This window comes from Ovis aries, chromosome 12 (assembly GCF_016772045.2).
Source record: "Ovis aries strain OAR_USU_Benz2616 breed Rambouillet chromosome 12, ARS-UI_Ramb_v3.0, whole genome shotgun sequence".
Taxonomy (NCBI): Eukaryota; Metazoa; Chordata; class Mammalia; order Artiodactyla; family Bovidae; genus Ovis; species Ovis aries.
In genome coordinates, this window is record NC_056065.1 from 42,365,094 (window position 1) to 42,388,863 (window position 23,770).

At 44.7% G+C, this 23,770-nt stretch overlaps 2 protein-coding genes and 1 non-coding gene across 4 annotated transcripts; 1 reads left to right on the plus strand and 2 right to left on the minus strand.

Annotated features, from left to right (window-relative positions):
* Positions 1–1,238: 1,238 nt before the first annotated feature.
* DFFA (DNA fragmentation factor subunit alpha) lies at positions 1,239–12,154 on the plus strand. Of its 2 annotated transcripts, XM_012187337.5 has the most exons (7): positions 1,239–1,460; positions 3,263–3,421; positions 5,400–5,542; positions 9,140–9,329; positions 9,540–9,688; positions 10,579–10,832; positions 11,513–12,154. In XM_012187337.5, exons 1-6 carry the CDS (start codon positions 1,325–1,327, stop codon positions 10,789–10,791), a joined length of 990 nt encoding a protein of 329 aa, XP_012042727.1. In that variant the 5' UTR covers positions 1,239–1,324; the 3' UTR covers positions 10,792–10,832; positions 11,513–12,154. The 2 variants fall into 2 exon arrangements, with proteins under 2 accessions (XP_012042727.1, XP_004013779.1); XM_004013730.6 differs by having other exon boundaries at positions 10,579–12,154.
* Positions 11,110–11,170, minus strand: LOC114117375 (small nucleolar RNA SNORD77). The gene has a single exon (XR_003591078.1). It is a non-coding gene; the product is annotated as a small nucleolar RNA SNORD77 (small nucleolar RNA).
* Positions 12,155–18,544: 6,390 nt separating the features above from the next.
* On the minus strand, positions 18,545–20,132 carry CORT (cortistatin). The gene is given in 2 exon segments (NM_001143891.2): positions 18,545–18,827; positions 19,945–20,132. Coding segments are annotated over 2 exon segments (363 nt in total). The 5' UTR covers positions 20,089–20,132; the 3' UTR covers positions 18,545–18,608.
* Between the last annotated feature and the right edge of the window lie 3,638 nt (positions 20,133–23,770).

Below are 23,770 nucleotides of genomic sequence, written 5' to 3' on the forward strand. Positions count from 1 at the left end.
AGTTAACAATTCTTCCTACCAAACACTGTTTTAAATGTATTTTTCTTATGAGATAAATCTGATTTCCTTTAATAAAATATGAAAGGGATTGACCCTGAATTAATACAGTCTGATAATTATTCCTTCAGTTCAGTTCAGTCGCTCAATTGTGTCCGATTCTTTGCGACCCCACGGACTGCAGCAGGCCAGGAATAACAGGAATAACAAATTATTTCTTGTTTATATAAAATGCCCCCCTTTTAAGCCAGGAAACTTTTTGTATTATTTTAATCTTAAGTGTTGGTTTTTCAGGGGTGAAAAACACAGACTTTTCCCTAAGTAGCAGTATTAAGACAAATATGTTGTCAAGCAGCATCTGGACAATCTCAACAGTGATGAGATTTCCCCTTTTCTCTCTGATTTGAAATTATAATGTTTAACCTAATATCTAAGCATTTTATTCCGAAGTCCCAACCCAATTTACAGATCTGAAGCAGAGAACTGAATGCGTGGAAATGTGGGAGTATTTTATGCTTCTCTGTTAGCTCTTCAGCAAGATTGAAAACTATACTCGTCAATTTTTAAAACTGATTTCCTTCAGATCAGCGTGAAGCTTGGGACATTTTATAGATCTTTTCAGGTTGGAAAGGAAAAACAGTACAAAGTAAAATGACACTGTTTTAAGTATTAATATCATGCATCTATATATGCAAAAGAGGCTTCCCAGTCGGCTTAGTTCAGTTCATTCGCTCAGTCGTGTCTCTTTGAGACCCCGGTGGCTCAGCGGTAAAGAATCCGTCTGCAATGCAGGAGACCCTAGTTCGATCTCTGGGTGGGGGAAGATCCCCTGGGAAAGGAAATGGCAACTCACTCCAGTATTCTTGCCTGGGAAATCCCATGGACAGAGGAGCCTGGAGGGCCACAGTCGAGGGGTTCCCAAAAGAGTGGCACACGATTTAGCAACTAAACAACATACTGGAGGAAAGAGTTCAAGGAAATATACACGCGTGTCCATCATACTGCAAAATTAACCCCTACTGACCTCATTTTGAACGCGCAAATGCAACTCCTTAATATAAGGTAGGAAAACAAAAACACCTCCTGGACTGAATTGCGCGACCTAAGTCGGCTTTGAACCCACAGACTACAGCTCCCGGCATGCCCCCGTTAGCCTCAGGTGATTAGGAGCACCTAGAACTCCATCTCCCGGCGTGCCTTGGTCTCACGCGTGATTTGCTACGGAGAGAACTACATTTCCCGGCATGTCGTGGGGGATGGAATTTGGGAGGACTCCCGCGCCTCAGTCTCCCTGACTTCTAGTCGGTCTGGTCCCATCCTGAAGAGGATGGAGGTGGCCAGCGGCCCTGCAGCTCCGGAACCCGGCGAGATCCGGGCTCTAAAGCAGTGTTTGCTGCGCCGCAACAAAAGCCGGGAGCAGCACGGCGTGGCGGCCTCTTGCCTCAAGGAGCTGAGGAACAAGGGTAGGCACGGGACCGGGGCGAGGGCTTGGGGAGCTGGAGCCCAGGCTGAAGGGAGCCAAGGGCAGGGTGAGGATGTCCGGCGGGGCTAACCGAGATCAAGAAAGGCGACTTGGGGCTTCTTGTAACTGAAGTGGAGGACCCTTGGGACAGATATGACTCACGTGGGTATAGCGACTTATCAGTTTCACCGCGTTTGTGCCAAGCGTTTTAACTTAATTTACTTTATGTGCGATTCATATGTGGAAAGGCAGACGGGAAGCAATATGCAAATGATTTAAAACAGACTCTACTTCGGTGTCTTGCCTCCGGTGACTCAGATTGTGGATCGAACCCAGCCTGGTGTAGTCCTGCCACTCGGGCTCCCTGAGGTGGTACTGGGGCCCTCAGGTGAGCCTACGGCGAGGTGGGGATGGGTTTCCACCGTCAGCTCTAGCAGGTACCTGTGAGGTAAAGAGGGAGCCGCTACTTACCGTCCCAGAGGTCCAGACAAGGAACAGCTGCTGTGAGTGACCTAGCTTTCAAAAGTTCTGAGCCTCCTACTGTTACTAGTTGCCTGACCTTGCAGGTAACCATCTGTTGATCCCCAATTTTCTCATCAGCAAAGTGGCTATATTTCCAGCCCTGCTTCACTGAATTGTTGGGACTCTCCAAGGAGATAATATATTCAAATGACTTACAAATTATTAGCCTGTAGCAATAAACTGTTTACCGAAAGAAGTTCTTTAGGTTAAACCTGTGAGTCATCCCTAGGCAGGTAGTGAAGGTGTATGTATGCCTGTTCAGAGCTTCCTCCCAGAGTCACTCAGCCGAGCCGGTATCTGATAGAAGTCTTTCAGAGACACAGAAACAGCCAAAGCACTCTAAATGCTTCAGTGAGATGGCTTTTGCCATATAAGTGTTTACATAATTTTTCTTGGCATGAGGGTTCTTAAGTTTTAGTGCCCCTTTAGTGCAGTGGCTGGATGCACTTGGCACAGAGGCCCCTGTAAGTGCTTGTGTTTCTGGAGCTCGGCCTATGCAGGGTTTGCAGGGTGCAAGACGATATTGCCCGATGACATTTGTAGTCTCTCGGCTACTTTTCTGTGTGCTCTAGTCCCATTAGCATTTTAGGCATTGCCATCATTAGGCAAGTACAGACCTGCCCTGGACAAAACCTCTTGACCATTGATCATACAGATGAAAAGTTCCTGTTACAATCTTCTGTCTTCTGCTTCCTTTACACTTTCCTATAGGTTAGTAAGACTGTAAAGATACTGCAAGAACATAAAGTATTTTTTTCTTTTTTAAACTTTTCTTTTTCTCTGGACACATAGGAGAACTTGAGTCATTTAGACCACTGAGAAAATGAACGAAAGACGTTTATTCTCAAAGAATCAAATCAGACTTTTGTTCGTTGTTCATCCAAGGAAAGAGTTGAGTTCCTCCTAATGAGGGTATTGAGTAGCTGGAGAAAAAAACGTTTTCAAGAGCCAGACTGTGTGGGTTTAAATGCCAGTTACTTACTGTGTGACCTTGAGCAAGTTAGTTAACCTCTCTAAGCGTTGGGTTTGACATCTGTAAAAATGGGAGTAACAATAGTATCTACCACAGGATTGTTATGAGATTAAGTAGTCTATATGAAAAGCACTTAGTATAGTACCAGGCACATGGTAAATGTTATATTAGTATTAGTGGTCATCATTATAGTTATTATTAGCTACTAGAGATTTTTCTAGGCTCTGGGGGCATACATACTGAGTACAAAGACAGATATAGTTTCCCTATGGATATTTGTCAATTGCCAAATATTTTATTCCTCTCAGCTTGTGACATTCTGGCCATTGATAAGTCCCTGGCACCAATAACCCTGGTCCTGGCAGAGGATGGCACCATAGTGGATGATGATGATTACTTCCTGTGTCTTCCTGCCAATACTAAGTTTGTGGTATTGGCTGGGAATGAGAAGTGGACACACAATTCAGGTAAGAAATACTGGGCGTATATATAGTATACCCTCCATCGTGATTTGCTTTACTACACGTGGCACCTGATTGCTGTTTGGCTGGCTGTTTCAGCATATACGCAGCAAGCATTACTGAGTGCCTTCTGTATGCCAGATTGACGCTGAGTCGGGGGATGAAGATGAATGAGATGGGGTCAGGTCTCAAGTGACTCATGGACCCACAGCAACTATAACACAGCAGGGCAGAGAGATCTGGGCCACAGGTTAGGGTCAGACTACCTGGTCCGAATCCCAGCTCTGCCATTTACTAGTCATGTGACCCTGAGCAAATTATCTAACTTCTCAACCCCTTATTGAGATAGTAGTTATCGTACCTGTCTCCGTGGGTTGTAAGGATGTGAGAACGTAGTACGTATCAAGCAAGCCAGGGCTTCTCAACAATGCTGGTGACATGTTGGGCCAGGAAATTCTTTGTTGGGGGGTTGCTGTCCTGTGCATTGTAGGATACTTAGCAGCATTGCTGGCCTTTACCCACTAGGTACCAGTAGCATCTCCTCACCTTAACTGTGACAACCCAAAATGCCTCTAGATATTGTCACATGTCTACAGGTGTGTGGTGAGCAGAATCACTCCCAGGAAAGAGCCACTGATAGAAAGCATTTAGATCTTATCTGGCATACAGTCAGATAAATCAATACTCCCTGTCACTATCATTACCATCATCCTCACCGGCCATACAGAAGGAACTAATATTGATGAGCAAGGATCAAAGAGCTAAAGAAGTGTTTTGAGGAGAGTCCCCAGGCCACCAAAGTATGGAAATCACCCTTCAGCATGACTTTCCCAACCACCTTTTTACTCGGGCCCTAAGCTAAGCTAAGCTAAGCCAAGCCACTTCAGTCATGTCTGACTCTGTGCGACCCCATAGATGGCAGCCCACCAGGCTCCCCCGTCCCTGGGATTCTCCAGGCAAAAACACTAGAGTGGGTTGCCATTTCCCTGTCCAGTGCATGGAAGTGAAAAGTGAAAGTGAAGTCACTCAGTCGTGTCCGACCCTCCGTGACGCCATGGACTGCAGCCCACCAGGCTCCTCCGTCCGTGGGATTTTCCAGGCAAGAGTACTGGAGTGGGGTGCCAGTGCCCTCTCTGACTCAGGCCCTAGGGACAGCAAATAGTGGCTACAGCTCCTCCAGTCAAGAATGAGACCTGAACTTTCCTGGTGATCCAGTGACTAAGACTCCAAGCTTCTAATGCAGGGGGCCTGGGCTAGATCCCTGGTCAGAAAACTAGATCCCCAATGTTGCAACTAAAACCCTGTGCAGCCAAATAATTTAATTAAAAAAAAAAAAAGAATGAGACTCATCCCGACAGTTAGGGAGTTTGGGATGGACATGTCCACACTGCTGTATTTAAAATGGATAGCCAACAAGGACCTACTGTACAGCACAGGGAACTCTGCTCAGTGTTATGTGGTGGCCTGGATTGGGAGCTGGGGGAGGACAAATACATGTACAGCGGAGTCCTTTTGCTGTCCACCTGAAACTATCACAACATTGTTAATCGGCTATACTCCAATACAAAATAAAAAGTTTAAAAAGAGAGAGAGAGACCCATCCCCAAGCACAGAGATATTCTGATGAGGAGGAATGTTTTTGGATACGGAAATAGACAAAAAAAACTAACCTAAAGGGAAGCATGGTGGCACCCTGGGTATGCATGACCGTGTACTGGATTTAAGTGGCTTTCCATAAAAGAATACAGAGCAGTTTCACACAGAAATAAATGGAAGATAGAATAAGTGGGAAAGTTAAGGCCCTAGATGGGGATTGGTTTTCCCATGAATCCCTGAGAAAAGGTGCTTCCTTCAGCATCAAAATTATTCTAAATGGTCGGTCAGAAGGACGTGCTGACATCCCGGAGGCCTGAGTTGGGGGAGGAAGTGAAAAGAGCACTGCAGGTTAATCTGACTCTTAACTGGCATTTTCTCCCTGTATCAGATGGAGGTACCGCTTGGATTACCCAAGAGTCCTTCGACAGAGATGAAACAGACAGCGGGGCAGGGTTGAAGTGGAAAAACGTGGCCAGGCAGCTGAAGGAAGACCTATCCAGCATCATCCTGCTGTCCGAGGAGGAGCTCCAGGTGAGCCTCCTCCGCAGCCACACTCACCTGGCCTCTGCTGCCCTCCATGTCCTAGTTTCCATGCATCTTGCCACCATAATTTCATTATTCCTTCATTTTTAAGTAGTTCTCAGATGACAGCCAAGGTTCTTCATTTTTCTAATTCTCTTACTTGGAATAGAAATTTTTTCTCCTCACTCTGCATCAGAGTGGAGCTTTTTTAAAAAATACAGATGCCACAGCCCCACGTGGACTATTTAGGCCCAAGGGGTGGGACAAGGAGGTACTGCTAAAGAATATGAGTTAAATCTCAGCTCCATCACAAAGACTGTAGCCAGTCACTTACCCTCTCTGCTTATGGTTCCTCTCCAGTAAAATTGGGGTAAAAATAGTGTGTGATAGTTCAGAAAAATATTTATTGAGCCCCTTCCCTGTGTGTGGCATAGTTCTTTGCACAGGGTTACAGGGCTTCCCAGGTGGTGGCAGTGGAAAAGAACTCACCTACCAATGCGGGAGACCTGGATTCAATCCCTGGGTCGAGAAGACCCCCTGGAAGAGGGCATGGCAAGCCACTCCAGTATTCTTGCCTAGAGAATCCACATGGACAGGGGAGCATGGTGGGCTGCAGTCCATGGGATCTCAAAGAGTCAGACACAACTGAAGCGACTAACCACCCACAGTGGTGAACAAGGCAGACACAGTCCCTGCTCTGATGAAACTCAAATTCTGGTGGAAGGAGGCGGACAAATCCAGCAGTGTGCCCAGATGGTGGGGGCTATTCTAGATTGGGAGATCAAGGAAGTCTCCTTGAAGGAGGTAACATTTTGGTTAATTTTTAATCTCGTATATTTATTTTGAATAAATAATACTAATACATTCACATGGTTCAAAATCCAAGAGACATAGCCAAAAATTAAAACAATCCAAATGTCCATCAGCTGACGAATAAATAAAATGTTGTCTATCCAAATAATGAAATATTTTATTCAGCCATAGGAAGGAATGAAGTATTAATACATTAGGCCTCCCTGGTGCCTCAGACAGTAAAGAATCTGCCTGCAATGCAGGAGACTCATATTCGATCCCTGGGTCAGGAAGATCCCCTGGAGGAGGGAATGGCAACCCACTGCAGTATTCTTACCTGGAGAATCCCATGGACAGAGGAGCCTGGCGAGCTACCGTCCATGGGGTTGCAAAAGAGTTGGACAGGACTTAGCACCTAACAATGACAACAACGTGGAGAAACTTTGAAAACACTGAGCTAAATGAAAGAAGCCAGCCATGAAAGGCCACAGATTTCATGATAGCATTTTTATGAAATGGCCAAAATATGCAAGTCTGTAGAGAGACGGTAGATGAGTGGTTGCCTGGGGGTTGGGTTTCTGGCGACTGTGAGTAGGAGTGGAGAGTAACTGCTGATGGGTACAGTTTTTTCTGGGCTGGTGACTGTGTTCTAAGACTGTGGTTGTGACTGCACAATCACAGAAAAGCCCACTCATTTTACTAAACTCTTATTTATATGTTTCAATCAGTGAATTGTGTGGTGTGTGAACTATATCTCAATAAAGCTGTTTGGAAAAAACAGATATACAGAAAAAGTCTGACTTCTGTCCCCAGCCACCCAGCTTTCCTTCCTGGAGACAACCGGCCTGTCAGTTTCCCATTCCAGAGATAGTTCATAAATGCTGTCGCTCAGTCGTGACCAACTCTTTGCAACCCCAGGCTCCTCTGTCTGTGGAATTTATCAGGCAAGAATACTAGAGTGGGTTGCCATTTCCTACCCCAGGGGATCTTCCCAACCCAGAGACTGAACCCAAGTTTCCTACATTGGCAGGTGGATTCTTTTCCACTGAGCCACCTGGGAAGCCCATTTTATATACAATTACATATACATGTCCTCCTCTTCCACTTTCATCACACTTTCCACTTTCTGTTTCAAAGAAAATTTTGGAAAGTTTTCCAGATCACTTTACAAAGGATATCTTGGTTTTTTTTTTTTTCATCGCTGCATAGTATTCTATTTCATGCCTATATTTTTCTGTTTATTTATTTTGCTTTGCCAGGTCTTAGTTGTGACATGCAGGATCTTTAGTCAAGGCATGTGAACTCTTGGTTACAACATTTGGGACCTAGTTCCCTGACCAGGGATTGAACCCAAGCCCCCTGCGTTGGGAAAGCAGACTCTTAGCCACTGGACCATCTGGGAAGTCCCACCATAACTTATTTAATGAGTCTCCCCCAGTGGGGGACATGCAGGTTGTTATCAGTCTCGCTATTCGGTCTGTGCTGCAAAAAAACTTAGACCAGTGTCATTTTGCACACGTGCTTGTCCATAGAATAAATTCATAGAAGTTTAGTTGAGAAACATTGGCAGGTCCCAAGAGGGGACACAGAAAGAAACAGAAGGATAAGAGGTACCTGCCATAGAAACGTTGGGGCCAGGCAAAGGAAAGGCAGGAGTTTTTTTATTCTTTGGTTTTTTCTTCTTTAAGAAACAGAAAGGGGTCATGAGATCCCTTCCCATCCCAAAAGACTAGCAAATTATGATACCCTTAGGATAAAGGGCATAACAGTCCTCACCAGAACAGGGATGCTGGAATACAAGTGAACCCAGCCCTGACAGCTAGACTCTGCACAGGGAAGCTTAGGACAGGAGCTTGCAGAGGCTGGCCACATGGCGGGTAGGAGGAAAATGGCAAGTAAAGGAACCACAGGGAGTGAGAATGGAAGGGAGAGAAGGGAAGAGCACAGGATCCTAAGGATTAGCACTGACACTGATCCTTGCAAAGTTATTAACTGCTCTTGCCTCATTTTCCTCATCTGTGAAATGGTGGTAATACTAGTTCTTCCCTCATAAAGTTTGTGCCTCTTGAATGTTGGACCTTATGAATGTGTATTAATATTACTTGTTCAAAAATGGATGTAATAGCAAAGTTACAGGTAACGTATAAAGTGGCTCCTCAAAGAAGCCTTTCACAAACTCCAGCAGACCTCCTTGTCACTTTCTGTCCTAAGCGTCTTACATCTGTTTTCTTGTGGTGCATAGTGAGTGCAGCAGGTCGGATCTTAGTGCCCCAACCAGGGATCGAATCTGAGCCTCCTGTAGGAGGAGTGCAGAGTTTTAACCTCTAGACCACCAGGGACATCCACCAGGGACATCCACCAGGGACATCCTGTTTTGTTTTTAATAAGGTACTAAAGGCAACATTTTCCTAATTCTTTCACCAGAGGGAAACTGAAAAAGTTGCATGCCTCTCTTCTGACTCTCGGGCTTCCCAAGGTGGCACTAGTGGTAAAGAACTTGCCTGCCAGTGCAGGAGACTTAAGAGGCGCAGTTCAGTCCCTCAGCCAGGAGGACCCCCTGCAAGAGGATTCTTGTCTGGAGAGTCCCATGGACAGAGGAGCCTGGCGGACTACAGTCCATGAGGTCGCAAAGAGCCCGACACAGCTGAAGAGACTTAGCGCAACACAACACATCACTCCTCACTCTCAGGCAGCCATATTGCGCAACTTTGGGAACCAGATGAAATGTGTCTTTGAAATTGATGCATTTGAGAGACATAACATCATGTTTAGAATGTACTTTCAGATGTCTTAAAGCCAGTATTTGTTTGTCAGATGCTCATTGATGTCCCGTGTTCGGAGCTGGCTGAGGAACTCGGCCAAAGTCATGTGGCAGTCCAGGGGCTCCAGAACACCCTCCAGCAGGTGCTTGACCAGAGAGAGGAAGCCCGTCAGTCCAGGCAGCTCCTGGAACTTTACCTTCGGGCTTTGGAGAAGGAAGGTGGCATCTTGTCAAAGCAGCAAGGTAGGCATTGTGCTGAGATCTTGGTGGGAGCCTTTCCTTGAGAGACAGCCGGATGCTTCCCGTATGCTCAAGAAGAGTGATGCCATAGCTGTGGGTATTCTAAGATGGCAGGCTGCTATCTGCCCGCCTGATTGCTCTGGCTGGTTGTTGGGGTGACTGTGTGTGCACATGGCATGCTGATGTGTTCTCTATCTCACATCTGCTTTGCAGAGTCCAGAGCTGACCTTGGGGACGAGAGGGATGCTGTTGACACAGGCATTAGAGAGAGCTCCTCCGAAGTTACGCCTGCGAGCCAGATCCTCTTGGCGCTAAAGGAGAAACCTGCCCCAGAGCTGAGTTTGTCTAGTCAGGATCTGGAGGTGGGCAAGCACCAGGGACCCTGACCTTTGCAGGGAGACACTTGTATCAGGGTTTTTTCACCTCTGCAGACCCTGAATCATAGCTGCCAATTTGCCTAATATTACATGAAAAGCTTCCCTTGTAGCTCAGTTAGTAAAGAATCCACCTACAATGCAGGAGACTCGGGTTTGATTCCTGGGTTGGGAAGAAGGAATGGCAACCCACTCCAGTATTCTTGCCTGTAGAACTACATGGACTGTAGCCTGTCAGGCTTCCCTGTCCATGGGGTCCCAAGAGTTGGACACGACTTAGCAACTAAACCACTACATGCAAAGCGTTTGCAAACGTCTCACATAATCTAAATCTTAAACAAAATAGGTGCACTCTCTCAGATCATCCAATCTTGTTCTCTGGTCCGGAGTAGGTAATGAAATGTCTGAGTTCGACAGGGAGGAGTTACAGGACTCAGGCTTCTGAGATGCATCTGCCAATGGTTGAAAAAGATCCACAGGCCAGAGGTACATGAAATATTCCTGGGAAGGACCTGTGCAACAGGGTCATCTTGTACTGACTCTCAGACCAGGGAACTAGAAGGGAACCCATGAGTGGGTGCTCCTCCTTGTCCCTGTCCCCAGCACTACCTCAGTGTAGCTAGAAGGGAAAGAGGCTGTATTGAATTGCACTTGGCTAAATTTCCTGTGAGCGGAGGACTTTATGCTTCAAGTAAACGACTCTCTAGAGGTCCTTTCCTGTTGTACGGTGAGCAGAGGCCTGTGACAGCTTAATAGGAAGGAAACCTGGCATCTCAGCATAAAGCTAGAGACTGATACTGCCAATTCTCACCTCCCCTAAAGGAAATCGCAAGAGCAGCAGAGGGGCTAGTTCTCAATGGTTCTTCTTCTCACCGCAGTTGGTTGCCAAGGAGGACCCTAAAGCACTGGCTGTTGCTTTGAACTGGGACATAAAGAAGACGGAAGCCGTTCAACAGGCCTGTAATCAGGAACTTAGCCTACGCCTCCAGCAGGTGCAGAGCTTGCGTTCTCTGAGGAGCATTTCAGCAAGGATGAGTTCACTGCCTGGAGACGTGGAGAACCCCAAACGAACCAGACGAGACCCCATGTAGCTGGTGGCCAGCAACATGCCAAAGAAAACCTTGGGTTTTGTGTCAGTGTCAGTAAATACCTTTAGCCTAATTCTTATAGCTACTTACATACTCCTCCGCCCCCTGCCTTTCAGAATGTTCTCCTGGAACAGACTGGAAGACAGGCTTTGGGTCTTCTTCAGAAAAGCCATTCCAGCTTTCTTTACATATTGACCCGTAAGGCTGCACCAGCTCCTCTAATTGCAAGTTCGTATGTTCTCTGTGTAATAGTAGTTGTGAAGGGCATGGAAAAGAAGCTGTCATGTGTCAGACCAACTATTCTTATTTTTTTTCTTTTCCTTCTACATCAGACAAATGGTATATCTCTTTCATGATATAATCTATGCAACCATCATAGCAATGGACCTACTATTCTTTTTTTTTTTTAACTTTTTATTTTTACTTTATTTTACTTTATAATACTGTATTGTTTTTGCCATACATTGACATGAATCCACCACGGGTGTACATGCGATCCCAAACATGAACCCCCCTCCCACCTCCCTCCCCACAACATCCCTCTGGGTCATCCCCGTGCACCAGCCCCAAGCATGCTGTATCCTGCATCGGACATAGACTGGTGATTCGATTCTTACATGATGGACCTACTATTCTTTTCCTTTTTTTTTTTGATGTGGACCATTTTGAAAGTCTTTATTGAATTTGTTCCAACACTGCCTGTGTTTATGTTTTGGTGTTTTAGCCCCGAAGCATGTTGGATCTTAGCTCCCTGACCAGTGATCAAACCTGAACCCCTGGCATTGGAAGGCAGATTCTTAACCACTGGACCATCACGGAAGCCCAGATGCACAATTCTCATTCTAAAGATGGAACTGCAGCATTTTAAATACAAGTAATGGTAGAGAAGGTGGCGCATCAGTGTTGATTATGGCCACAAACTTGTTTCTCAAGTTAATGATTTTTGTTTGTTTGTTTAAAGGCACATATTAAATTTGTAGACCATAGGGACATACAGAGAGTCTAATTCACCATTTCTAATATCTAATTCAGTATTGTGGAATTATATCCATTACCACTGTGAAACTTTTCAGTTTTCTAATATGTTTTATCAGCAGGGGGTATAAAAAGGTCATTAAATCGATCTCTGTGAGATACGACTCCAGGTCTCTCTGGGTGCAGAACAGAGACTTCTGGTTTATATTCCTCTTGTTTCTGAACTAACTTGTTTTTTGAGGTTTGTAATCTACAATGCAATTTCTCTTGCGGGGGAAAATGGTAATCAGTTATTGACTTATTTGACTTACTTTTTAAGCATACTTAGAGGAAAACGGAATGGTATTAAGATTACATTGGCTAATTATTAAATAAAGAAATGTAACAATAAGTCCTAAGGTGAGGCAGAGATGCAAAAAACAAACAGAACAAAAAGAGCTATTTGCTTCTCCTATGACCTTCCTCAAGGACGGCTCAGGTCTACTCAGCATACTCCTACTAATGCCTTATGCCATTGGTTCTCACTTGCCCAAATCTTTTCTTTTTTAATAGCATATTTTATAATGCCTTCTTAATTATCCTTAAATGAAAGCCAGAGCCGATAACCTACCTACATGTATACCTTCATCAAAACAATACCCCCAAATGGAAACAAAGAAAAATAATTTTCAATAAGATGGTCTGTATCCATCTCAGTATGCCCTTTTTTGTAGATGACCATCAAAAGGCAAAGGAAGCTCTCAGGTGCGTATCCTTATAATTGAATTACCTTGAGTTTGTTAGAAGCAGCCACGCATGGCACATAGTGATTAGTGACTCAAATTCCACAAGCAGCATCGCCCTTCATAATGGGAGTTCCCAGATCAGTGACATTCTGGGCAGTATAACACATCTGTCTTTGATTTACAAGGTGGCTGCATTCTTGACAAAGCCAGGGAATGTTAAAACTGGAAAAAATACTTTGTATATAAAACAGAATTAGGTTTGGGGCTGATTTGGAATGGGTTTTCATTCCTGTGAACAGCCAGCATGACATAAAAGTCATGTGGTGGGGGTGGGAGGGAAGACACGTGGGATGTGGGATGATAATTCACTATGTTGAACTGTCCCGTGCTTTGCAGGAAGACTAGCAGCCTACCTCCCACCCCACCCATTCAGTGTCAGTAGCAGCCTCCAGGTACTGAGACAGTTGAAAAGAGCCCCCAAGTTCTCAAAATGCCTCTGGAGGGGCAGTAATGTCAGTTGAGGATTGTTATGACAGTTTGCAGTCAGCTCTGTGCCAGTACCTACTACACTGGAGCCTCAAAACTGAGTGAGCTAAAGAGGGTGTGGTGTGCCAACTCTCATTTTGTACATGAGCAAAGTCATGCTCAAGAAGGATCAGTGACTTGCCTCATGTCACAAGGCTAATTGGAGGGCCAGGGTTCAAAGGCAGGTCTTTTGGCTTTATTTTGGTTTGGGGTTTTATTTTTTTTTACCATACCACCCAGCTTGTGGTATCTTAGTTTCCCAGCCAGGGATTGAACCTGGGCCCTTGGCAGTGAAAGCACAGAGTCCTAACTACTGAACCACCAGGAATTCCTAGGTCTTCAGTTGCAATCCTGGTGTTCTTTCCACTTACTTGTATTTTCTCTGAAGTCTACATACTCTTCTACTCTACATCCAGATCACTGGTTTTGTTAATTTGTAGTTCATTCACTCAGTCGTGTCTGACTCTTTGTGACCCCATGGACTGCAGCACACCAGGCTTCCCTGTCCTTCCCTATTATTTTTTTTTTTAATACCAAAATAATAAGTTGAATTCAGCTCCAAATGAAAAAGACCTAATATGTTTGCAACATGATTGCTAAAAGATTTCTAAATGTAGTCCTTGAGTTGGTAGTGTAAAAGAAATAAATTAGCCTTGTGAACACTATAGTTAGCACAGTAGCAAAGGAAGCCTGGGTTCCAGAAATATAGAATAGCATCTCTATTTAACTATTGTATCAGCAGTTATCTCTATTCACCAATTATATCAGCACCTCCATCTCTGCCCTACTGATTGAAAAATGTTTTCTTCAATTATTTTCACCAAATACACAGTAGAGCTTTAGTTGATGGGCGGGATGTTGGTTTTGGTCTTCTGTATTAGAAACAAACCTACTGAGCATCTCAGCTGCATAGAATACAAAAAGTACTTTGGCCTTTGGAACGAGACAAACCCATATGGAGTCTAACCTTATGGGACAGTAGTTTCCAAAAATGAAAGGTTAGCCTAAGGCCCCAAGGTGGAAGGGGTTAAATTAAATGAAGGAAGTTGGAGGATATCACCGACTCAATGGACATGAGTTTGACCAAGCTCTGGGAGATGGTGAAGGACAGGGAAGCCTGGCGTGCTGCAGTCCATGGGGTCGCAAGGAGTCAGACAAGACAGCTACTGAACAAGTATGAGGAAGAGCACAGTACCAGCACAGCGATATAGAGGGAATGGTTCCTTTCATCTCCCCAGGGCCAGAGAGAGGTGGGTGGGAACAGAGACCTTGGCAAACCCTAGACCAGATGTAGAGTCAAAAGTTATTTTGCCCCAAGTACCGCTTACCTCCCCTACACCACTGTGCTTCCAGGCCTTCTAGAATAGAACGTAGCAGCAGAGCAAAAGTCTAAAAATAGGAGAGAGAGAGGGAGCAGGGCACAGCCGATGTTAGGAGGAAAGACTGTCAGAGAAAGCAGCTGGGACTAATGAACTCTACATTAGCCATATTCCATTCTTTCGACTCAAGTCAAATGTCGGTCCCCATTAGGCAATTGGCTTTGACAGGAGCTGTGCTAATTACCACTTACCAACCTTTAATTTCTGGGTAAAAGCAAAAGGAAAAAAACTAATGGATTTTTCATTTTCCAGAAAGAAAGGAATAAAATAATAGTAGTCTGTTAAAAAATACATTAATTACAAGAATTATTAATGTGCCTTTACTCACCAGATTTTTTAATTTCCTAATTAACTTTTATTATCTTTTTTTTTTTTTTTTGCCTTCAGCATTTCTTCTCCTATTTTGTTGTATTTTGCCTTAAGTTATTTTGGCTGTGTCTTATATTACTTGAGGTTTTTAAGGACCTTGGAAATTATCTACTCCAAATATTAACTGCCTGAATCTGCTACACAGCTGACAGGGTGAGGTCCTCTGCCCTGTCAGGAAGCCCCCAGTAAAAGGAACAGATCCCCTCCTCCCCAGGAAATGCACTGAATTTTCAGATTGCACATCCTTAACATTGGCTCAAACTAAGACAGCACTTCCACAATTATCAATACAAGGAAACAACCAACAGGTTACTGCAGAGCTATGAGATTTTCTTCAGTATTGTCTAACACCATGTTACAGGAACTATCACCATGAAAATTCTAGCTTTTCTCCGGCTTACAGTTATTTTTAAAATAGTTTATTCATTTATTTATCTGACTGTGGCAGGTCTTAGTTGTGGCACACAGGATCTTTTAGCCATGGCATGCGAACTCTTAACTGCAGCATGTGGGATCTAGTTCCCTGACCAGGGATCAAACCCAGGCCCCCTGCTTTGGGAGTGTGGAGTCTTAGTCAGTTGACCACCAGGGAAGCCCCAACTTACAGTTATTTTAATAAGAATAGAATGTGTATCTTTTATCACTTAACTATTTAATTATAGACAAAAAGGATAAATTAGTGTTTTTATTAAAGATATGAGAAGCTAGAAAAAGGGTTGCCCAGTGTCTTTGCCTCATTCATTCTAGTCTAGAAATAGAAAATTCCTTCTTTTTAACAGCTGAATGACATATCCTCGATTTCTTCAAGATCAAATCCCTGTCTCTACTGAAGAAGCTGCTGTTATTAAGATGTGGGTAATCCCTTCAGCAGGCACTGTCAGGTCAAGGAGTATGTATCCCCCATGAGCTTACAGGCCTGAGTTTCCACTGAAATGGTTTGCTGTCAGCCCTGACATTCGAATACTATGAAAGGACTTCTGTTGAATGCTTATGGCACATCAGTTCTTCCTTAGGAGTTAAGGATCTACTCTGGTGACAAATACTGGAAACAAATGTGAGAGAACGAGTTAGCAGCTGTCCAGGCCTCGCTGTCCTAGATCTGCACATTCGGCTATACTGAACTACGCAAATGCAGATGAATGAAAGTCGCTCAGTTGTGTCCGACTCTCTGCGATGCCATGGTCTATACAGTCCATGGAATTCTCCAGGCCAGAATACTGGAGTGGGTAGCCTTTCCCTTCTCCAGGGGATCTTCCCAACCCAGGGATCGAACCCAGGGCTCCCGTATTGCAGGCAGATTCTTCACCAGCTGGGCCACAAGGGAAGCCCGAGAATACTGGAGTGGGTAGGCTATCCCTTCTCCAGCGGATCTTTCCAACCCAGGAATTAAACCAGGCAGGACTAAAGTCTACCAAAAACCTGATGGTAGGAAATTACGCTAGTTTACTAATGATGAGCTTGTTAATCTAGCCTAACATGCAGTTGATGCCAGTTTACATTTTTCTAAGGCCCCTGAACTAAGGTGGACTTAAACTTGATGGATATCCTGGAGGTGCCTCAACTCCTTCAGATATTACTTAGTTAAAAGTTAAAATCTCTGGACTTTCCCAGTGCTCCAGTGGTTAAGAATCCTCCTGCCAGTACAGGGGACACAGGTTCGACCCCTGGTCTGGGAAGACCCCACATGCCATGGGGCAACTAAGCCCATGCATCACAACTCCTGTGCCCACCCACCCTAAGCCCGGGCACAAGTGCTCTCTTGGTGACACCACTGCAGTGAGAAGCCCGACACCACAGTGAACAGTAGCTCTACTCACCACAACTAAAGAAAGCTCACACACAGCAACAAGGACCCAGTGTAGCCAAAGATAACATTTATTTTTTAAAAAAGTTAAAATCCCTAATCCTAAGGAATGTATACGTATGGTTCTAAGCAAACTGAAAGACAGTGAGGATGCTTTTCTTCTAGAAGAATCTTAAATCCTGAAGGTCAGCTGGCCTTTGAGGCAGGCATCTTCCACCAGTGCGCTGACCCACTTACAGGTCCCTGAAAGCTGCTGTGTTTGAAAATGAGGATGCTATTAAGACTCTTCCATCACATTATACTTCACGCAGCTAGTAATTATGAATATGAGCTCAGCTCTGTGGAAGACGGAAAGGAACGGTCATCAGTCATACTTTGTGAGTCTGTTCCCCTGGTGTCCAGAGAAGAAAACATCCTTGCAATGCCTTCCAGCTAGCCTTTGCCAGTTTTCCTGATACTAATCCTGACCATCAGAAACTTTCCTTAACTCCTGGTAGGAATCTCTAAGCTTTAAAGTTTAACATCTAAAAAAACCACATGCTGGAAGTTTTCTTTAGCATCTAGGATTCAAGAGCCGTAAACAAGGTGTGTAATCAAGGAAGGATTCCAGGGCTAGTGGGGAGGATTAAAATTTGATTAGGGTTTGAACCTGAGCACGTGTTTACTCCTACCTCCATCTGAGCAGACCCAGATCCTGGTCCATGTGAGGCTCGACAGTTGCTTTGTGTTATATCACAGAAAGAAACGAGAAAGGAATCTCCCCCTCCTTTCACCATCATCCACTTACTTCTGTGGGAAATTATTGAGGAATGGGAAAATAAAACGTTTATATACATAATAGATTTCAATACATATGCCTCTGTCTCACCAAGTCCAGATCCTGCAATTCTGTAGGTCCCAGAGTTTGTTTTTCTGTTTTCTTTGACCTTGAGGCCTGGCTTATAGGATCTTGCTTCCCCGACCAAGGATTGAACCCAGACCCTCAGCAGTGAAAGGGCAGAGTCCTAACCATTGGACCATCAGGGAATTTCCTGGAGGTCGTTGTATTAGAAGTTAAGGCAGTCAAGCTACAGGCTGGGAAGTAGCACTGCTCACTCTATTTGGTTTGAAATAAACCTGAAGCTCTCTTCCATAAGAATTGCAACAGCAATATTAACTTACTGATTATAATTAGTACGGGTATTTTACAACAGCAGGTGCAAATGGAACTTTTATAAGCATGTCATCATGATGTTGTCTGTTTAATTATAGCATGATATGTTTTTAAATTAATTTTAGAGAAAATATGAGGAATAATCATTTTGCTCTTTGAGAACAGTGTTTAAAAATTGCTTTTAATATGAAGGAAATATTTTTTACATTAGACAGTTTATATCAAAGTAAACTGAAATGTTATTCTGAACACTTAAATATGTAGCTTTTACCTATTATAAATCAAAGCAAGGAAGATGAGGACAGAACAACTTCTAAGCACAATAAATGTGGAAGGAAAGCCCCATGGCTGCATTGACAATAATGGCAAAAACCACAAAAATCTTTATCAAAAATTCTCTTCTTTGATCAGACCTGAGGTTGCCAAGGGGATGGGGGAGGGAGGGAGATGGACTGGGAGTTCGGGGTTGGTAGATGCAAACCATTACATTTAGAATGAATAAACAAGGTTCTCCTCCATAGTACAGGGAACTATATCCAGTTTCGTGGGATAAGTCATAATGGAAAAGAACAGTTTTAAAATGTGTATTATATATATATGTATGTATATATACATGAGTCACTTTGCTATACAACAGAGATTGGCACAACATTGTAAGTCAACTCTACTTCAGTAAAAGAATAAATAAAAATAAAATACTCTCTTTGGGTTCCAAATTACTGAAGACATCTAGTAGTCGGCATTTTTAAAGTTTACATAAAAACTACGTTTCAAATTACATGAGAAAGAGAAGACAACCGCACAAAGAAGAACTATCACAGCTGCTTATTAATACATTTTATTCAGATCCACTGTTACACTTCCTTGCACAAGTAGTAATAGGTGGAGTTTTACTTGCAGGAGGAGAAGGTCTTCCAGAAGAAATTCTTGCAGGGCGTTTTATCTTGGTGCGTGGACTGACGAAGTGGTGCACCTTCCTGCCGTTTGGACTCCTCCCTGGCTTCCCCTCCTACAAAGGGCACTGCCCTGGCCTGGGAGGCCCACTCGTACCACCACACAAGCAAAGTCAACAGGCTGTTTGTCTTTATTTCTGCCACTTCCTACGTGTGCTTTTAAAAAGAAGCAGAGGACAAAGGAAAGACAAATCAATCATCTGATTCAGCCAGCATTAAGATATGTAATTATTTCCTTTAAAAAAAAATGATGCTCCAGAACAACAAACCATATTTCCATTTAAAGGATGAGAAAGTTAAGGGACATGACTGAAACGACTTAGCACGCACACAAAGTTAAGAGAACACCTCAAGAGAACTGCTCTAATTAGAGAAAAGAAAAACTTGAATATATTCAATCAAGGAAAAAAATCTGGTTGTTTTGCCCCTAATCTTTTCAATTATAAGAGGCTGGGAGATGGCTCCTTTCCCCTGACAAGTGACTGGCAGATAAGAAGCCCCTCAAGTTAGATGAGGCTCCTTTCACTTGATTTCCCATCTCTCCATCTCTGGTCTTACTCCTACTGTTTCTGCTACTGCTACTGCTAAGTCACTTCACTCCGGGCTGTCCACAAATTGCTTTTTAAGACAGATCAGATTGAGACATTATATTCTGGCCTTTCAGACTCCTTAGAAAGCTTGAAGGAGTAATCTGATGATGAATGGCTTTTCTGGAACTCAGATGCTAATTTCAGAGAAAAATCCATTTTTAATGGTCAACTTTATGTACTCTTTCTTGGAAGTTTTTCAAAATGAAAAAAAAAGAGAAGTAAATCACCTCATAAAGTTACAACTTCTCACAATGGAAAATGTAATGATGTCAATTAATCTAAGCCAGTGAGAACCTGCACTGTGTGTATAAATTAAGATTCTACAAGTGTGACTAACACCACAGTGGCAGCAGCGGTAGACCAACTGCACGGCAACAGACCAGTGTGATGGCTTTGTGTTTCAAAGACTGGCAGTTGGAGATCGCTAGCTTGAAGAAGTGCCCCTTAGTGTCAGCGTTTCCTATCAAGTTTCCTAATGACTGAAGATGATGGTGAGTCAATGGTCCATGTGGACATCACAGCACAGGGCAGCTGAGAGGCACACGGCAAAGTCCAGCCCTGCAGTCTGTCCTGTACACACACTCAGCCACAGAGAAGAGGGGGGATCCACGGGGTAGCCAGATGTGCCAAGGGAAGGGACAGCTCACAAGAGGGTGAGCACCCAGCCGAGTCAGACTACTCACCCCGCTCTCGTGGCCGGCGAGGCCACCCTCTGGGGAGAGGGCAGTAGTGGCCCCAGAGGGCAGCAGCAGCAGCGGCAGCAGCAAGCAGAGGGGCAGCATCTTGCAGGCTGGCTGGTACTTCTCTCCAGCTCTGGAGCTGCTCATCCTGCTTGGCAGCCCCTGAAACCAGTGCTTTGTGGACTTGAGTCTCTTCTCTGCAGACTGAGGGGGCTATTTTCAGCTCAACCTGCAGCTGTCTGTTTTGTTTTTTTTTTTTTTTTAATATATGCCTATCTAAAGCCTGTACCCCATCTCCCCTCATATTCAAGTGGTGACGCACGAGCCTGAGCAATCAGTGCCTGCAAAAGTGCTTCAGGACTGGATTTAACCCCTTCATTAAAACCTCGGTGCTCTTCCTGTGTCAAGAGTGGATTTGCTCCTACTTGGGGATGCATGTGCGCTTGCCTAGAAGTTCCACCTCCTCGCATTTATGCCAAAGCAATCAGGAAGTCATGAGAACAAAACCAAGTGATTTAACATAATACAAAATTAGCCTTGAATAAGGAGCTTATGGTGATGAAAACAGTCAATCCTAAAGGAAATCAACCTGAATATTCATTGGAAGGACTGAAGCTGAAGCTGAAGCTCCAATACTTTGGCCACCTGATGAGAAGAGCCGACTCACTGGAAAAGACCCTGATGCTGGGGAAGTTTGAGGGCAGGAGAAGGGGGCAACGGGATGAGACAGTTGGATGGCATCACTGACTCAATGGACATGAATTTGAGTAAACTCTGGGAGATAGTGGAAGACGGGGAAGCCTGGTGTGCTGCAGTCCATGGGGTCACACAGAGTCAGATGTGACTGAGCAACTGAACAAGGAACACCACCTGCTTCCCAAGTGGTGCTAGTGGTAAAGAATCAGCCTGCTAAAGCAAGAAACTCGGGTTCGATCCCTGGGTCAGCAAGACCCCCTGGAGAAGGGAATGGCAACCCACTCCAGTCTTCTTACCTGGAGAATTCCATTGACAGAGGAGCTTGGCGGGCTATAGTCCACGAGGTCGCAAGAGTCAAACGAGACTGAGCGACTAACACTTTCAACAACAAAGGATCTTAAAATCTGCAATTTTACCCACATGAAAGAATGACTGAATCAGCTCAACAAGGAGATGGTGAGGACTCTGGGAGCCACTCAAAGCATCCACTGGTCTCACCAGACCACCTCGGGCTACCAAGTGCTGGCTCCCCAGCACCACCTCCCCGCCAGCAGGCCACCTCCCCGCCAGCAGGCCACAGTCCTCTGGCCCAGGCTTTTCCAAACTGTGATGTGGACCCAAATCACCTTTTGTTGTCATTCAATTGCTAAGTCACGTCCAAGTCTTTACCACCCCATGGACTGAGCACTCCAGGCTTCCCTGTTCTTCACTATCTCCTGGAGTTTGCTCAAATTCACCTCCAGTGAGTCAGTGATGCCATCCAACCATCTCATCCTCTGTTGCCCTCTTCTCCTGCCCTCAATCCTTCCCAGATTGGGGTCTTTTCCAATGAGCCAGCTCTTTGCATCAATCACCTTATTAAGGTGGAAATGCAGATAGATTCTTCTTTTCTTGGCCACACCTCGAGGCATGTGGAACTTCTCTGACCCATGCCCGCTCCCCCGCTCCTTGCCCTGCCCTGCCTGCAGTGGAAGTGTGGAATCTTAGCCGCTAGACCCCCAGGGGAGCCCAGTGAATGCCCTACACTTGACCAGCTCCCAGGGTCTCCTCTCCTTCTGACGACAGCTCCACTGCTGAGAATCCACAACATCAAGCTGTCTCTGCCACCCCTGGTTCCTCCTTGTGGGTCCCAGGTTCAGAATCACACAGCCAAATGTACAGACCCTCTCCACCTGAGACAGCTAGGAAGATCAGAAACATACACCACAAACCTAAGATGACGTCAGAGGCAAGGTTCCAAAGGGAAGTAAAGCAATCAAAGAACTGACGGCACGTTCCAGAAGAGAACGTTGACGCTTTCAGTTTTCCAAAGTGCTGGTTCACACCCCTCCACAAGGGAAATCTCAACTTTAAATTTCATTGCATTGCACATTTGTTAAGATGCTAGGTAAGATCGGCACAGCCAAATGACCCACCGTGGGCCATAAAGTGCATCTTGCTTTAGTCCTTTTTTGGTACCAAAAAAAAATTTTTTTTTTGCCTAATTCCCACAAATGACATTTTAAAACGTTCAGATAATCTTAGGGCTTCCCTGATAGCTCAGTTGGTAAAGAATCCACCTGCAATGCAGGAGACCCCAGTTCGATTCCTGGGTGGGAAGGTGCCCTGGAGAAGGGAAGGGCTACCCACCTCGGTATTCTTGCCTGGAGAATTCCAAGGACTGTATGGGGTCCATGAGGTCACAAAGAGTTGGACAGGACTGAGCGACTTTCACTTCCACTTCACTTTCATGTCTTTTAAATTTGAGACATTTTTAAAATGTCAACATTTTTAAATGTTCAACATTTTAAAAATTTAATGGGAAATAATGGAGGCAGAACCAGTTTGTCATCTACCATCTTGACTGAGACACGAAACGTGAATGAGGTGCATATAGTCCTTTCCCACTTTTTTCCTCTGAGTGTATTTTTATATATTTTGTATATATACTGTATATCCCATGGGGTCGCAAAAAGTCAGACATGACTGAGAGACTTTCACTTCAGATATTCTTACAGATAAGAGAATCATGGTAGCTCACCCAGCTTCTTATAGCTTTAGAATATTTTGAAGATTTTGTTCCATGAACTCATTGAACACTGAACACCTAGCATGTACTACATAGAAGGACAAAGACCATCCACCTCGACAGGGCTGTTCCAGCCTCACTAAGGGACAGGATACATGCTCTGCAAATGAGAGAAAAGTAAAATTTCAGTGTGACACGTGCCAAGGAAGGTTATGAGCTGCAGGCCAGGGAAGGCTTTGTGTGATCTTGTTACTACTGGCTGCTTTCAAGGAGGTGGCAATATATCTTAGTACTTCAAGATGAGGGCTCTAGACTAAAATCCTGGTTTTGCCATTTAATTAACCTCTCTAGGGTCTCACAGAGAAGGCAATAGCACCCCACTCCAGTACTCTTGCCTAGAAAACCCCATGGACGGAGGAGCCTAGTAGGCTGCCGTACATGGGGTCATGAAGAGTCGGACACGACTGAGTGACTTCACTTTCACTTTTCACTTTCATGCATTGGAGAAGGAAATGGCAACCCACTCCAGTGTTCTTGCCTGGAGAATCCCAGGGACGGGGGAGCCTGGTGGGCTGCCGTCTGTGGGGTCGCACAGAGTCGGACTTGACTGAAGTGACTTAGCAGCACCAACTGCCTACATCATAAAACTGTGAGAATCAAATAAGATCATGATAAGCACCTAACACAAGTGGAAAACACAACGGGACTCACATTAGGAACTGTCACTAAGACGATATCCTGGGACTTCACTGGTGGTCCGTTGGCTGGTCCAGGAGGATCCCAGATGCCATAGAGCAATGAAGCCCAGGCACCCAGAGCCTGTGCTCTGCAACAAGAGGCCACTGCAATGAGAAGCCCACACACCACAAGAGAAAGCTTGTGCACAGCAACAAAGAAGCAGCACAGCCAAAAATAAATTTTTTTAAAAAAAGAAGACACTCCAAGTCCTTAGTCCTTATTCCCCACAGTATAAAGAAAAGTTCCCCACCACAAAACAATGGAAATCCCTGGTGAGAGCCATGAAACCCAAGCAAGGGCTCCTCCTCCCGTGTGCCCCCGCCACTCATCTCAGGCTCCAGGGACCCAGTACTCACAGAGCACCTGTCGTGTGTGTGTGTGTGTGTG